General features: G+C 44.9%; 1 protein-coding gene across 2 annotated transcripts in view; it reads right to left on the bottom strand.

Annotated features, from left to right (window-relative positions):
- AFF3 (ALF transcription elongation factor 3) overlaps nucleotides 1-17,970 on the bottom strand; it is a 562,822-nt gene that overhangs the window by 118,123 nt on the left and 426,729 nt on the right. For both annotated transcript variants that reach the window (XM_059942557.1, XM_059942558.1), the window contains one exon: nucleotides 6,638-6,689. In XM_059942557.1, the coding sequence (XP_059798540.1) occupies nucleotides 6,638-6,689 (52 nt within the window). The remainder of the gene's footprint in view (nucleotides 1-6,637; nucleotides 6,690-17,970) is intronic.

The raw sequence follows: 17,970 nt of genomic DNA, 5'->3' as shown, positions 1-17,970 counted from the left end.
GCGAAAAGATTCCAACATTCCAAGATTGGCTGCAGGAGGAGCAGTCAGCAAAGGAGTCTGAGAAGACACAGCCAGAGGGGCAAGAAACAAACCAGGAGGGTAATGGTATTAGACAACTCAATAAAAGTGGGGTAATTAACAGTTTTCAATGCTGTAACTCTTCTGGTGAGACAAAGGACTGAAAAGAGCCTGGTACATGTGCTCTGCAGACCCACTGCGGTCACTGGTGACCCAGTGAGTGGTTCTGGTGGAGAGGAGGGGCAGAAAAGAGTCAAAGGAGTAAGTCCCCAAGTAACTGAGAGGAAATGGGACAAACTTTTGATAAGAGGAAGGCAGTGTCCTCTTGTAATAGGGTGGAAGGGAGACGATGAGTGACGACAAAGGTAGTTGGTAGTTGCGTGCATCTGGTTACAGGAAGATGAGGCTTCCCTGTTAGATGCCAGTCAGCATGGTACGCAATAGGGAAGTAAAGATGAATAAGACACAGCATCAGATTCAGGTCACTCACTCAAGAAATCAGGAAGACAGATAACTAAATCTCATATTATCCACATATTATCAATTCTGTGATGGAGGTAGTTATAGGATACTCAGGCAGAAAACTCATAAAATGCCATCACCAGTGAACTGCTGTGAGTTATGTATATATAATGCAATACCAGAAATGCCACTAAAAAAAGCTATACAAAGAGATACACTCAAAAATACTATAGATAAACAGAAATGAAATTCTATAAAATGTTCAAGGAAGCTACAGGAATTCAGGAAAAAGAAAACAGAAAAATGAAAAAACAAAGAGAACAAACAGAAGATGAAAAATAAAGTGGTTGACTTAAGCCCTAATATAATTATCATTAATGTAACATTACATTAATATTAGTTAATCAGTTTAATTATCAACTAATAATTACATTAAATGTAAATGGTCCAAATGCATCAATTAAAAGATAGAAATTGGCAAAGTGGATATGCTGTCTGTAAGAAACTCACTTCAAACATAGGTAGGGTGAAAGTAAAAGAATGTGGAAAAAGTTATATTATGCAAACATTAATCAAAAGAAACTAACAGTGGCTACATTGATATAGGATAAAGTAGACTTCAGAGCAAAGAAGATTACCAGAGTGGAACATACATAATTATAAAAGGTCAATCCACCAAGAAGACGTAGCAATCCCAAATGTGTGTGCACAAAATAACAGCTGTAAAATATGTGAAGCAAAAACTGATAGAATGGAAAGGACAAATAGATAAATCCACAATTACAGTTGGAGACTTCAACACTCCTCTCCCAACAATCGATAGAGCAACTAGACAGAAAGTCAGCAAGGATATAGAGTATCTCAACAACAACATCAACCAACAGGTTCTAACTGACATTTATAGAACACTCCACCCAACATCAGCAGAATACACATAAAATATATACCAACATAGATCATATCTTGGGCCATAAAAAATACTCAATGCATTTATAAAAACTGAAATCATACAGGATGTGTACTTAGACCACAATGGAACCAAACTAGAAATCAATACAAGTAAGATCACAGGGAATCTTGAAACACTTGGAAATAAAACAACACACTTCTAAAAGCATCAAAGAGGATGACATCTCACTGAACTGAATGACAATGAAAACACAACATACAAAAATGTGTGAGATGTGGCTACAGCAGTGATGAGGGTGAAATGTATAGCACTAAATGCTTATATTATAAAAGAGGAATGGGCACATACCCTGAGAAAACCATAATTCAAAAAGATTCATGTACCACAATGTTCACTGCAGCTCTATTTACAATAGCCAGGACATGGAAGCAACCTAAGTGTCCGTTGACAGATGAATGGATAAAGAAGATGTGGCACATATATACAATGGAATATTACTCAGCCATAAAAGGAAACGAAATTGAGTTATTTGTAGTGAGGTGGATGGACCTAGAGTCTGTCATACAGAGTGAAGTAAGTCAGAAAGAGAAAAATAAATACCTTATGCTAACACATATATATGGAATCTAAAAAAAAAAAAAAAAATGTCATGAAGAACCTAGGGGCAGGACAGGAATAAAGACGCAGACCTACTAGAGAATGGACTTGAGGACACGGGGAGGGGGAAGGGTAAGCTGGGACAAAGTGAGAGCGTGGCATGGACATATATATACTACCAAATGTCAAATAGATAGCTAGTGGGAAGCAGCCGCATAGCACAGGGAGATCAGCTCAGTGCTTTGTGACCACCTAGAGGGGTGGGATAGGGAGGGTGGGAGGGAGGGAGACACAAGAGGGAAGAGATATGGGGATATATGTATATGTATAGCTGATTCACTTTGTTATAAAGCAGAAACTAACACACCATTGTAAAGCAATTATACTCCAATAAAGATGTTAAAAAAATCAAAATAAATCAGTTTTCAAAAGTAAAAAAAAAAATAAAAGAGGACAAATCTCAAATCAATAATCTAAGCTCCCTCAAGAAACTAGAAAAAAAAAAGAACAAAATGAACCCAAAGCAAGCAGGAGGAGGGAAATAATAAAGATAAGATATCAATGAAATTGAAAAAAGAAAAACTGACAGAGACTATCAATGAAACAAAAAGCTAGTTCTTTGAAAAGAGCAATAAAATTGATAAACCTCGGGCTTCCCCGGTGGCGCAGTGGTTGAGAATCTGCCTGCCAATGCAGGGCACACGGATTCGAGCCCTGGTCTGGGAAGATCCCACATGCCGCGGAGCAACTAGGCCCGTGAGCCACAACTACTGAGCCTGCACGTCTGGAGCCTGTGCTCCGCAACGGGAGAGGCCGCGATGGTGAGAGGCCCGCGCACCGCGATGAAGAGTGGCCCCCACTTGCCGCAACTGGAGAAAGCCCTCACACAGAGACGAAGACCCAACACAGCCAAAAATAATAAATAAATAAATAAATAAAAATTAAAAAAAAAAAATTGATAAACCTCTAGTAAGACTGACAAAGAAAAAAAGAAGATCTGTATCAAGAATGAAACAGGGGCTATCACTATAGATCCAGACATCAAAAGGGCAATGAAGGAACACAACTCTACACAACATAAATATGACAACGTAAATGACATGATGGATTAATTACTTGAAGAGCACGTACTACCATAACCTACCCAATGTGATATAATCTGAATAGTCCTTTAACAATTAAGGAAATAGAATTTGTAAGTTTCTAAAAGTCTCCAGGCCCACATGGCTTCCCTGGAAAATTCTGACAAACATTTAAACAAGAATTAACATTAATGTTGTACAATCTCTTCAAGAAAGAGAAGAGCAAGGAACACTTCGCAATTCACATAATAATAATAATAATAATGTGAATAATAATTCACATTATTTGTCCTAATATCAAAACCAGACAAAGACAATAAAAAAAAGAAAACTTAGGAACAATATTCCTCAGGAATATAAAAAGACAAGCATGTGAGGAAAATGTAGAGCAATGGGAATTCCCTTATATTGCTGGTGGGAGTGTCAGAAGGTACAACCATTTTGGGGAAATGGTTTGGGATAGTCTACTCAAATTGAATATCCTATAGCACTTCTACTCTTGGGGCCAGACCAATAGGAATGTTCCCATACACTCCCCAAAGACCTGTACAAGAATGTTAGTAACAGCACTATTCCAATAGCCCTAAACACCCTCGTGTCCGTCAGCAGTAGGACAGGTAAGCAAATTACAGTATATGCACATAATGGAATAGGATCCAGCAATGGAAATGAATAAACTTCACTTACATGCAATATCATGCATGAGCCTCACAAACAAAATGCTGAGCGACAGAAGCCAGACACAGCAGCGTGCACTCATGACCCTATTGATGTAACTGTGCTTCAAAGACAAGCACAATTACCCTACGGTGTTAGAAATCAGGAGAGTGGTTATTCTTTTGGAGGAGGCTGCCCCGAAGGGGATGTGGGAGACCCAAGAGGCTGGTCATGTCTGTGTCTTGATCTGGGTGCTGGCTACGTGGGTGAGTGTGGCTTATGAATATTCATCCAGTTGTATTCTTAGGTAACGTGTAACTTTTCTCTGTGCCTGGTGTATTCCATTGTAAGTTGACTAATAAAGAAGAAAAAAGCCCACTAGATCTGGTGACATGAAGATTGTGGGTGAGCACAAGTTGTGAGGAAGTGGCAGGCTGCAGGGATCTAACGTTAATTCCAATTTTACAAATGGCGACACCAGAGCACAGAGCAGTTCAGTGACTGGGTCAAGGTTGCAGAGCTACTGGGTAGCAGAGCAGGGATTTGAACCCAGGGAGCAGGGCTGCTGAGCTGGTGCTCACTCACTAAACTAGCCTGTCTCTTATTTTGAGAGCACAAAGGCAATGATAAAGGAACATCAAGACAGGAATATGCAAGTGCATGAGTGTATGAGGCTACTTTAGGAAGAGCAAACAGGTGTAGCAACTCGATGCTCTTGTGGATGTTCCTTTATCACAGTGGCTACACAGGCTGGTGACCAACAGTCACAAAGACAACCAGGTGTCATGTTAGAAAAGGACAAGGATTTTAGTACACTACATTTATTGAGGCAGGGAAATATACAGTACATTTTTGAAAGATTTTGGGTTAAGGGACAGACTCTGATTAGATCTGAAAAAATAATTTTTGTTAGATGCTTAATTATCTCTCAATGCCAGAGAAATGCAGAGCGTGTATATGTGCTGTGTATATGCACAGGCTCCGCTCTTTTGGGGTGCAATCATATTTTGGTCTTGAAGAGAAAAAAAATTCTATGTCATTAGTGTTTTTTAAAAGCATGGGATTTACAATTTTGTGATTAGGTCAGGGTATATATAGGATATATAAAGGATAACTTAATATAATCAGTGTTAGAGCAATCACTAAACTGCCACATACAAAACCACTCTCTGGAGTCTTAATTACAAGGGAGGATTAGGGTATGAAAGTCACTCATTCTGTCAGCTGCTTTCATTGTAAAAGACAGGAAGGTGTACATACGTGCGGACCGAAAGCAAGAAGGATGTGACTGGTAGATTCACAGTACAATATTTTCCACAGCTACAGACTGAAAAGGAGTAGTTAATGAAGCAAAATGAGTAAACTAAAGGTTCTCACTGCCTTAGAGAATGTGTCTAGTTCATCCTTGATAACTAATTTTTTTAAATTGTGTTTTCAGTGGAAACATTTCCTGGAGATAATTCAGGAAATTCTTTCCAAATTAAGAAAGTCTTGCTGAATGAAACAGTCTGTAAATCCCTTTTCCAGTATCAAGTATACACACTCTACATGTTTGCTGTGACTTAATCCACAGCAAACATAGGTCCAATCCTATCTGGACCTCCACTGGGGAAAAAAAACACAAGAGATGAAATCATTTGCTTGTAGACACAAAGACGAGGAACCAACATGAGGGGTGAAATTGTTCCCCAGATCTGCCAAGACTGCTGGGTTGTGGATGTCTGACGGGCCTGCTTCATGCACCTAGAAACAGATCAATCAATCTCTAAAAAAGCCCGAGTGGCCCTCCTTGCTCAAACTTTCTTCACTTGGGCTTTTCTCAGCTGGCCAATCTAGTTTCAAACTGCATTGAGTTCTATCTCATACCCAGTCCCTTCTTTGATGCCTCACCTTCTCTTATAAGGTGAGCAAGATTTTCTGTGATCTCACAGTCATATCTGGCTCAGATGCTCTTCCCGGAAATTTCCTTTGATCTCACCTCTGCATGCTCTCTTGGTACATTATGTGCATTTGCACGTCTAGACAGCTGCAACACCTGCATGACATTCCATGATACCTCTGTATAAAATTCACTATTCCAAGATCAACTGAACAGTATACATGTCGTGTATCACGTGTAAAAATGACACAGAAAACCTCTCTGAATTGTCTTTATACCTATCGCGTTTATCCCACCTTGACACGATACAAAACAGGTGATGAGACAAAGGAAACAGAAGTGGAGGAAAATCTGTCTTTTCATGTTTTCAAACTTGCTTTAAAATACAAACATTTCCTGAAATGCAGAAGTGAGAGTGATGAATGTTAATTGGGTATTTTTTCACCTTAACTGACTGATCACAGAAGAGTATTTATAAACCCCTGACTGATGTCTTGAGCTGATAAATCAACACCAGGGGAGAACATTTCAAGCACATTTATCACTTAAGACAAACAGGCTATTCCGAGCGCGATTATTTTTTATTCATCATTTTAGCTCACCTCTACCTTTGCTTCCGCTCAATGTTAATAATATCTGTATAAGACTTCTCAATATTTAATGCTAAAGCATGCTTGTTGCATGCTGATGAGGTGAAGCTCACACATTTGATCTCCAGAAAGCCAGTAACCTTTCCAAAAAGAAAGCTCTATCTCACACTGAAGCCTGATCCCAGGCGGCGTCCTTATAAATAGCTGCTGTTGGCTACGATGCCATGAAGATCACAGAATTACAGTTTTAAGGGAAATTAAAGCCAAGATATTTGAACAGACTGGCCCAATGGCACAGAATCTCGTAATCAGCAGAGGATACCCAGCGTCCTAGAGCATCACAATTGAGCATTTGTATGACTCAGTTAATACCCAGGACAGTCTACCAGACTGGCATCATCATATCACATTCAGAGAACCGCAACATCAAGGAAAATCTTACCTGTTCATTCTCCTCTTCATCGCTACTTAGCTTAAGGTCATCTTCTAGCATTCTGAAAGAGGGAACAAAGAGGTTCAGATACTTAGCAAATTCAAGAGAATTTAGCACCAAAATACCTGTATTAGAGCAATGTTTCAGTAATGAGCGTATTAGATTTCCTAATTTAAAAAAAAATGTTTCCTTTTGAGCCCTTTTCCTCTGATGCACTTAGGAAATTACAAACTGCCACATCATAAAAATAAACCCTCACAACAGCCAAAGGACGTTTGATGAGCTACTTCAAGAATATGAGGTTTTAAACGAACAGAGTCAAATAGGTGCTTTTGCTTGTGAAGTTGTAATTTCACAATTATTTGTCCAGTGTTTTCCATGTGGCGGGGGCTGAGCTACATCTCCATCACCGTTCGTGGGAAGCAGAAGGAGAGAGCGGGCAGAACCCTGCCGAGAGCTAGCAAACCACAAACTCAAGTTCTCAGAGCAGCTGCTGGGTCTTCCCCCATCAAAGATCTGGAAAAGACAGCTGCCTGAACATCCTACCGGATGAGGAAAACCAAATAGAAGGAAACTTTCTGCAAAGACTCTGGGGAGGAACTCCCCATCGCCCCCTGGGTCCCTCAGCTGCGTCATGACAGCCGCAGCGGGGTAGCTTACTTTTGGGTCCGTAAGAGTTAAAAGTTAAAAAAAAAAAAAAAAAAAAAAGAATTTGAAAAAGAATGAATATATGGGTATGTATAACTGAATCACTTTGCTGTACACCTGAAACTAACACAACACTGTAAATCAACTATACTCCAATATGAAAAAAAATTAAATTAAAAAAAGAAAGAAAATTTCAAACAGTATTTCTGACGATGATGAAATTGTATTCTTATCAGCATTGCTGATTTATTTCTTTGTAGAATAATAGTTTTCAGATGAAGTCATTTCAAAAGAAGTCTCACTCAGAAGCATGTTCTACACACAGATGAATGCAGAGCTCTTCTGTCTGGAGTGAGGGGAAGAGTCCGTCTTTGGATGGACCCTGGGGCTCCAGGGATCAGTCTGGAGGCCACTGAGTCCCTGTGTTTGAAGGCCTCGTTGTCTTCTCTGAAATCACCTTCCAAGTCCAAAGACTGACCCCTAAAATGTGTTGTTTCCTACAAAAGCCAATTATAGGCCTACTGTAGATACATTCCTCTGAATATTTTTATAAGTAATTTCAGTGACTTTTGGGGTGAGCTTGGGGTAAAGATCTGCCAGGGCAGGGCGTGGGCCCACTTCTGCCTCTCACGGCTGTGTGTTTGGGGCAAATCAGTAAACGGCCCCGCCCCCAGCCCCATTTCCCTCTTTGTAAAATGAAGGGTTGTGCTGGACCTCTCCAAGGTCCAGTCCTCCTTTAGCGTCCGAGAGTCTGCAAAATAAATTTGCCCCCTATTTCCTAAAGTAAAGCAACTCCTGTATTTGTTCTAAAGAGCACAGTTGTGAAATTTTAAAGCAATTCTTGGTGTACCATTTAAGCCGTAACCATTAGGACACCAAATCCCCCCTGGCTACAGCTATTCTACCAGTAGCAAGTGGTATCCTTCTTTTATTATTCAAACCAGAAGCAAGCAAGCCAAACACTGGCGAAGACTGCACAGCTGCACCTCGATCGCCCTTTACGTCTGTGTGGCACATCACTCATTTCCCTTGACCTCACAAACTTGAACCTGGGCTTCGAAGAGAAGAGATACTGGTGATTTATTATATTAGAGTGCTGTTGGGGGAGAATCTAGGAGAGGACGGTGTTTCCTTTGTCCTGGGACACTACTGACCAGCATGGTGACGGCACAGAGTACAGTACCAGTTGGTTGGCTGGTCTGGGCAGCTACCCCAAGACAATTTTATTTTGTTTTTTTGTTTGGCTGCATTGGGTCTTCGTTGCAGTGCATGGGCTTTCTCTAGTTGTGGCGAGCGGGGGCTACTCTCCGTTGCAGTGCACGGGCTTCTCATTGCGGTGGCTCCTCTTGTTGTGGAGCACAGGCTCTAAGCGCACGGGCTTCAGTAGTTGTGGCACGTGAGCTCAGTAGTTGTGGCTCGTGGGCTTAGCTGCTCCGCGGCATGTGGGATCCTCCCGGACCAGGGCTTGAACCCGTGTCCTCTGCATTGGCAGGCGGATTCTTAACCACTGCGCCACCAGGGAAGTCCCCCCAAGATGATTTTCCTACCCAAAGGCACAAATACGTTTCTGATGAAAAGGACCAGAGAAGTCAGGACAGTTTCTTACCCCTACTCCTCACTCCCTCGTTTGGGGTCAGCTGCCAACTGCGATTCGGTTTAATCTGAAGGACTGCCCTGTACACAGTGGGTGTTCAAAGTGTTGGTGGTCCCGTCGGGGGATGGGAAGGGGGAGGGAAGGACACACAATCGTTGTTAATGACCCCCAGTTAGATGGAAGTCACGTCAAGGGTGACTGAGGAGTTACATCTGCGTATGGGCAACAGTGTGGACAGATTTGAAGGCCATGGCCAACCAGAGCAAGATGCCCCTAAATGCCCCAAAGCAAGGGACCTTAGCTTGGCTGCACACCCGTCTTGTGACTCGGTTACCACATGAAGCTGGCACAGTAAAAGCCGTGTGTGGGATTCCTTTTAAGGTAGGGAGTGGAACTTGTTTTGTTTATTCTAGGTGCACGCTAAATGCGTCAACACATGAACATGTGTCTGGTTGACTCTCAGGCTGCCTTTCACACCCCTGATCCTGGGAGAGTCACACCTCTGGGCCAAGGTTTTGTCACTTCTATAGTGAGACTCAGCTCCCTTGTCACGCTTTCCAGAAGAAAAGCAGTCAGAGAGCCACCTCGCTTTGGGAATAGAAATTATCACTGAATTTACCTCTCTTATGTTAAAAAAAAAAAAAAAAAGATTAAGTGTGTTTCTGGTCTGAGATCCAAAAACAAAGGATCAAATGTAAAAATATTCTATATTCAAGAGAGGCTTCGAGAGAAGTTAGACTCCAATAAACTTCAGAATGTCTTGGAAAAATGGGAACGCCGAGAGTCTGACAGCTCATTCACATCGCACAGTAATCCTGCCAGCCTGCTGCTACCAGCACGAGGGACCGCATTCCTGGAACAGACGGTCACCACCGCCCGGCGCCCCAGACCCCGACAGGCATGTGCTGAGACGACTCAGTCTCAAGGCCACCCAAGAACACGCCCGGCCCTTCTGCATCCTTCTGGTCACAGCGGAGTCCCTGTGACTCAACCTCCAAAGCACAGCGCTTGCCCCTTTTAATGCTGGGAAAACCAGAGTGGCTTCTTAGAGAGCCTGAGGAGGAGCTGAAGAAGATGTGAAGTCAGAGAAGAACACGGAAGAGCTGGGACCACTGAAGAGCCCGAGAGGGCTTCCCCGGTGGCGCAGTGGTTGAGGGTCTGCCTGCCAATGCGGGGGACGCGGGTTCGAGCCCTGGTCTGGGAAGATCCCACGTGCCGCGGAGCAGCTGGGCCCGTGAGCCACAACTACTGAGCCTGCGCGTCTGGAGCCTGTGCTCCGCAACAAGAGAGGCCGCGACAGTGAGAGGCCCGCGCACCGCGATGAAGAGTGGCCCCTGCTCGCCGCAACTAGAGAAAGCCCTTGCACAGAAACGAAGACCCAACACAGCCAAAAATAAATAAATAAATTAATAAATTAAAAAAAAAAAGAGCCTGAGAGCTGTCCTCATTTGGTGAAGGCTGTCTGCCTCCATCAAAGCACACAAATGGCACCATCGGCGCAGTCTGCCCCCAAATCTGATCCCACCTGCTTGACAACATGTTTATCATCTGTCTATTTTCAAAAGGAATCACACTGGCGTAAGTAAATTGAACAAGAATAATAATAACAAAAGTTTTAAACCAAGAGTGAAAGAAAATGCAAAGTAAGTGTTGGTTAGGACACAGGGCAGAGATGGAGGATACCACACCAGTCAGGATACCATCCCTGACTCTGTTTCTGAAAAGGGAAGGAAGGCCACGGCTCTGATGCTCCGACGCGCTGAGGATGGAGACTGGGATGGGTCATCAGCACATAAGTGCAGGGCCCGTGCTTCCGCATCACGCTGACTCGCAGGGCGCCCTGACGCACCTCTGCGTCCCTGCACCCCCCCCATCTGAGCACCACCAGGCCTTCCTCCCGACGGTGACGCCCACCCACCCAGAGCCACGCTCCTTCCATGTCCCTCGGCCCCCCCGCCCCCTCGTGTCCCCGCAGCACCCTCCTAGGTGTCCCAGCTCCTGCCCAACCTGACCTCATTCAACCCTACCTCGAGGTGAGCGCTGCCGGGGCAGCAGACCTCGGGGGTCTGAGCACAGACTCTGGAGTCAGACTGCCTAGGAGGAATCCTGGCTGTGCCACTCAGCTAGCCCTGCCTCAATGGGTTTTCCAGGGAAATCATTACACAGTCCTTGGAAAGTGCTTAGCATAGAACCTTGTGCGGAAGCAACATTCAACACATGTTCATTTTTCATTAGTATTCCTCTTTTACCTCGGAGGGCCATGCCTTGGAGCATTTAAGAAACTTGCAGGCGTAATCAGTTTGGGACAGAAGATGTTTCTGTAACGATGCCTTAAAACTAAGCCATTTGCTCTAGTTTCAGGCCATCTTGAGAAGAAAAGATGACATTTTCTAGAGGCTGTGGAGGGGGATATATTTTACGATATAACTGCTGCCATGGTTGATTGATCTGATGTGAGTTCATGCGTGCAGAGGACAGAAAACATGGCCACCAGCCTGAGTGCACAGGGGACGTATCCTGGGAGCCTGTGGTCGGCCACACAGCCTAGAGTACCCACAGCCTGATGACAACAGGGACGCTGAAATAAAATAGATAATAAAATCAAACTCTGCGAATGAAGGCCAGAGAGCAGAGGTGCAGCCAGAGGTACAGAGAAACCTGGACTTCGTGCCCTGAGCACCTGAGGAGTTGTCACATTGTGTCCAGAGCACTTCCGGTCAGTGCCTGGTGGCAACTTCACAGTGGGGTCTGACCAGACAGCTGACTTCACAGTGGGACCCTGACAGGACCGAGGCAGGATTTTTTTTTTTTTAAACATGCAATTAGGTGATTCAGATTCTATCCATTTCTCACTGGTGAACTGTGTAGACAACAGTTTCTTAAAATTATTGTCCCAGGAAAATTACAACATGCCCCCTGAACACCTGGTACAAAGGGTCAAAAGGTCTGAGCCACTGGCTGAAGGCTCTTATGCTTTCACGCAGGGACAGAGGGTCCCATGCGAACTGTGTAGACGAAAGGGTGTGTGGAGGTTTGCCTCTGAGCTCAGATCGGGGAACCCAGTACAAACATTTCCGTCTGTGGTTTGCCAAGGGCCACCTCAGGTGAACCTCACTGTTTCTGGAAGTGAAGGATGAATTAAAACACTGCCTCACCACCAACAGTAGAACTGGCATTCAAACTCCCAATCACCTACACAGTCAATTTTCTACTGCGTTCTTTCAGTGGTGGGCACCTATCTTTGGAAAGCATACTGTCTCCCAGGGCTGGTTCTTCTCACACATTACATTCAAATCAGCATTGCCATTTTAGCCATTTTTAAGTGCCTTAAAATTTTCAATGTCTGGCCTAACAAACTCTCACAGAACCCAGTCACCTCATCTGAAGGTAAGGCCCTCAGAAAAGGGAGGAATTCAATACAACCCTTGCAACTTTAATATTTGATGATGGTAGCTTCCCTGTGTGTACTATTTTTTAATTGAGCAGTAGACAACTTTACGTTGTAGCTAGTGTTTTTATATACATATTTTAAAAAAAATAAATTTATTTATTTATTTTTGGCTGCGTTGTGTCTTCGTTGCTGTGCACAGGTTTTCTCTAGTTGCGGTGAGCAGGGGCTACTCTTCGCCGCGGTGCACGGGCTTCTCACTGCAGTGGTTTCTCTTGTCGTGGAGCACGGGCTCTCGGCACGCGGGCTTCAGTAGTTGTGGCTCGCGGGCTCAGTAGCTGTGGCACGTGGGCTCTAGAGCACAGGCTCAGTAGTTGTGGCGCACGGGCTTAGTTGCTCTGCAGCATGTGGGATCTTCGCGGACCAGGGCTCGAACCCATGTCCCCTGCATTGGCAGGCAAATTCTTAGCCACTGCACCACCAGGGAAGTCCCTGGTGCTTATATTTTTGAGTTCCACAATTTCTCAGGAAGCAGAAATAGTAGCCTACCCATAACAGATGGCCAACTGCTTCGAGGGCTCATCTGTATCTTACACAGGTATTGCAAACTGGCACATTAAATACCTTCAAACGTAATGGCAGTCATTATCACAGAGCAGCAGTTTTTAATTAATAGGGTTTCCTTGGAATTACTTGTCATTTGGGGCCCTTATCAGATCTGAATCCTTTAGTCCTTTAAAGTTCATTTCATTTTGCTATGTCTTAATGGCTTCTTGAAAATCTGACTTTTAAATGGGTTGTTTGGTTTGCAGATTTGTTTCTATAGCCGGTGCTTCTACGATCTCCACCTATTTGAGATTTAAAGCCAAAGGCAAATGTTTATGAATCCCCATTAAACATATTCATATATGCAGAATGAATAAAGAAGATGTGGCACATATATACAATGGAATATTACTCAGCCATAAAAAGAAATGAAATTGAGTTATTTGTAGTGAGGTGGATGGATCTAGAATCTGTCAATACAGAGTGAAGTAAGTCAGTAAGAGAAAAACAAATACTGTATGCTAACACATATATATGGAATCTAAAAAAGAAAAAAAAAAAGATTCTGAAGAACCTAGCGGTAGGACAGGAATAAAGACGCAGACATAGAGAATGGACTTAAGGACATGGAGAGGGGGAAGGGTAAGCTGGGACGAAGTGAGAGAGTGGCATCGACGTGTATACACTACCAAATGTAAAATAGATAGCTAGTGGGAAGCAGCTGCATAGCACAGGGAGATCAGCTTGGTGCTTTGTGACCACCTACAGGGGTAGGATAGGGAGGGTGGGAGGGAGACGCAACAGGGAGGGGATATTGGGATATAAGTATACGTATAGCTGATTCACTTTGTTATACAGCAGAAACTAACACAACAATGTAAAGCAATTATACTCCAATAAAGATGTTAAAAAAAAAGACATTTTCTATAGTGCATCTCATTTAAACCTCACAACAACCCAATGATTAAATGATAGTACTACTAAAAAAAAAACCGTATTCATATACGCAAATATCTATTCTAACAATTAGCCGCGCATGATAAACCTATTCGTTATGCAAGTCCACCCTTCTGCAGGAATCCCCCAAGCCATCCTCCCCACTGCTTGGAACACAGGAGGAGAAGTCATAAAACTCATTTCATTGTTTTTGAAGTCCACTGCTCTGTCAGGGTCAGTGCTACCATCTGCCTGGGCTTATTTTCAAAAACAGTTGACCACCTTCCTCTCCACATTCGTTCAGAAGAATTTAGCTCGCGCCATTCCCCAGTTAACCGGGAACCAGCACGGCTAGGACAGGCTCAGCCTGGGGTTGGTGATGTAGTGCGTCCAAGGCACAAATGAAGGAACTTAGTCTGGAAGCCAATGCAGAAATCAGGAACGAGACAAAGGCTGGTCTAGGTGACCTCAGGGTTTCCAGCTCTGATGCTTTCCTACCCGGATTTCCTATCTACATCTTTTGAGGCAATGTGGAGCATAGGGAGATACTTTCTGTTCACACACATCTTCTTCCTGGACCCCCTCTTCCTAGGATTGGTTCTAGCTGTCAATGAAACCACAAGTGATCTTCTGATTCTGCCATGTTCACCCTGGGGCGAAGGTGTCCTGTAGCTCTTCTGTTTAAGGACAATAGGTTCCAACGGTCCTTTTCTTCCACTTATACGATGAGCCCACCTGCGACCTTGACACAGGCCTGTTTTCCCTGGGGGACAGCATCTCATTTCCTGCTACTCAAGACCCTCGCAAAAGCCAACCTCATTCAGGGAACCTGTCAAACCTTGGTGAGATACGGGATGAACATGTGTCTTCAAAATCTCAATCAAGCAACTGCCTTTCCAAAGAGTCCCATATCTAGTATATTAATATAGAATAAATGGATATCAAAGGAAAGTGAAAATCAACACTAATAAAAGGACACGGGGGCTTCCCTGGTGGTGCAGTGGTTAAGAATCTGCCTGCCAGTGTAAGGGACATGGGTTCGAGCCCTGGTCTGGGAAGATCCCACATGCCACGGAGCAACTAAGCCCGTGTGCCACAACTACTGAACTCTGCGCTCTAGAGCCCGTGAGCCACAACTACTGAGCCAACGTGCCACAACTACTGAAGCCCACGCATCTAGAGCCTGTGCTCTGCAACAAGAGAAGCCACTGCAATGAGAAGCCCGTGCACTGCAACGAAGAGTAGCCTCTGCTCACTGCAACTAGAGAAAGCCTGCGCACAGCAATGAAGACCCAACACAGCCAAAAATAAATAAATAAAATAAATTTATTTAAAAAAAAAAAAAAAGGACACAGTCCGTGGTACTAGAGTGTGGAGTGGTGGAATGAGGCTGGCCAGCATTGAGTCTGAGTTCAGTCCATAACCAGCTCTGTAAACTTGGGCAAACTGTTCACTCACTCTGGATATTATTTCCACATCTCTAAAATGAAGCTGGGATAAAATGACCTCTACAGCCTCTTGTGGCTCTGAATTCTGACTCTCTGCCTTTACCAATGGGTGGAAAGTCCAGTTAGATTGTTGGAGATTTAGAGGGTTCCCTGGATCTGAGCTGATACGACTCATAAAAGTAAAACTGACAGGTTGGAATCTGAGTCAAGATCCACACTGGGGTCAGGAGCCTGGGGTGAAGTCCGGTTACTTCTTTGAGCACTTACTTCCTCGTATGTCAGGTAAGACATTTCCCATCGCTGTTCTAAAAATTCAGCAGAAAATGGACATGGCAGTGCTTTTAGATGGTAAAGTGCTACATAGAGTGTTTGACTACATCTGGAAACATTTCGCATGTGATATGGTCTGTAGGACAGAGCCTCGCCCTCAGGCAACAGCCTGTGAATCTGTAATAACAGAGCAGCTTCCCATGGACCAGGAACAAAGGCAATAATCAGACTGGACCCCGGTGCTCCTGCACCAGGTGGCCACGAGGACTGGACTGGGAGATGGTGCCAGTTCCCCAACTGGGCTTGAGACCAGGGAAGTGTTCTTTCCTCTGTTACAAACTAATCAATTGTCTCTAAGGTATTTTCTAGACGCTTCCTTATTACAGTGAAATGTGACCCCAAACCCACATCCAACAGCTTTTGGGTAGTTAAAAAAACTAGATTCATCTTTTTCTTTTCTCCTAACAGCATCTGCAAATAAAGTCAGATGACACATATGCTAAATGATGAGCAGAGCAACAGAGCAATTTGCTGAGCCCCCAACGAGCCTTCGTCGAGTCCTCTAGGCTCTGGTCCACACACACCAGAAGTATACATCCTCTCAAACGCTCTGTGTCTGCAGGATCCTTCATTCTGTCTAAGGAACAATGTGTCCCCGAGCTCCACCACGAAGGCACATTTAGAAAAGCATGAAGTCACAAAACATTCTTCCAAGTAACTGAAAACGAGACGCTAGCGGCCAAGTGTACCGAGGAGTTCCTCATCAGATCAGTCCTCTGGGGCAGGTGGACTGCCCCAGGACTCGGAGGTGCGGTGGGAGAACATTTACAGAGAAAAGCGGCCTTAGCAGGCCACCTGCCCTGACCTCCAGCCCCCGGGGAAGCAGGAAGCTCCCTCCACAGGCACTCTGGGAGTCAAAGCTGGGCCAGTGGTTCTCAGACTAGAGCAGAAGTATCATCGCCTGAGGGCTTGTTAAGACACCGGTGGCCGGGCCCACCTCCAGGGGTGGGAAGGGGCCCCCAAATTTGCATTTATAGTAGGTCCCCAGCTGATGCAGAGGCTGCCGGCCAGAGGCCACATTTTGAGAAGCACTGGGCTAGGCCATCACCTCCTGCCCGCAGAGGTTTATGACATCTCTAGTCAGCTACTGAAAGCTGAGAGCCTGTGGTATGGTCCCTTGAGCCACCTCTGACGGCATATTGGGGCCTGTGGTCTGGGTGGATGGGTGGGGGGCCTGGGGCCCTGAGGATGTGTACTCCTCCCCAGATCTCTCCCAGTTTGCCCTGGCCCACAGGGTTGGACCCCAGAGAGGACCAGGGACCCCCTCCTCTCACCCCCAAATCTGCTAAGGAAAAGAGCTCGTTCATTCAACCAACTGAGCCTGACTCACTGAATACAAGCTCCAAAGGCTCTGTGCCTGCCCTCAGAGCGTCGGGTTAGCAGGGGACAGAGACAAGTAACCCAGTGATTGTTATGCAGTGGGATGGGCCCTCGAGCAGAGGAGGAGGAAGGACCCGTGCTGGCTTCAGACTCCTAAAGAAGTCAGATGGAGTCGGGGAAGGTGACCCCCGAGCCTGGCATGCCTGGGGATGGACGTAGGTTATATCCTGCACTCCCATGATGTTCTTTTCTTTTGGAAAAGTGATACACACACAGGGTTCCAATGCCACCCCACGACCAAAGAAAAAATCCAGGGAAATGTCTACCTCCCGTCCTGTCTCTACCTGCTCACTTCCCACTCTTTCCCACAAAGTTACCACTGTCTGTAGTTTCTTACAGATGATGTCCGAGTTTCTTTATGCATTAACCAGCAAATGGGAACACAGCACTTTGGACCCCTTACAGTCCGTACATGGCATTGGTGGATGGATGTAAGGTTAACGGGACCCTTGTTATCTGGCTGCAGCAGGCAGCTCTAAGACACTCCCAACAATCCCAGCCTCCTGGTACTGTGTCCTCCCCACCCTGAGTGTGGCTGGACCTAGTGACCTCCTTCCAGTGAACAGAGTAGGGCAAAGTGATGGGGTGTCACTCGTGAGAGTGGGTGACGTCCACCTGCTGGCATGCATACTCTTTGGCTGGTTTGCTTGGATGATGAAAGCTGCCACGTTGGGAGCTGCTGTACGGAGAAATCCCCATGGCCGGGAGCTCAGGGGACCTCTGGCCAATGGCCAAGGAGGGAATGAGGCTCTCAGACCAATCACTGGAAGGAACTGAGTCTGGCCAACAATCACGCAATGTGAGCTTGGAAATGGATCTTTCCCTAGTCAGGCTTTGAAGTGACTGCAGCCCCGGCTGACACCTTGATGGCAGCCTCTCCAGAGGCCCTTAGCCGGGGGACCCAGCTAAGCCATGCTCAGATTCCTGACCTATAGAAACCAGGAGATAACAAATGCCACTAAGTTTGGGGATAATTTGTTGGCATCGATAAGTAACTGGTATGCCACTGGATGGTAGTAAATATTTAGTGTGTCCCTTTTCAAGGTCACTCCCAATTGCTTGAGCTAAAGCA

This window comes from Balaenoptera ricei, chromosome 13 (assembly GCF_028023285.1).
Source record: "Balaenoptera ricei isolate mBalRic1 chromosome 13, mBalRic1.hap2, whole genome shotgun sequence".
Classification (NCBI taxonomy): domain Eukaryota; kingdom Metazoa; phylum Chordata; class Mammalia; order Artiodactyla; family Balaenopteridae; genus Balaenoptera; species Balaenoptera ricei.
This window is presented reverse-complemented; position numbering and strand designations above follow the sequence as displayed.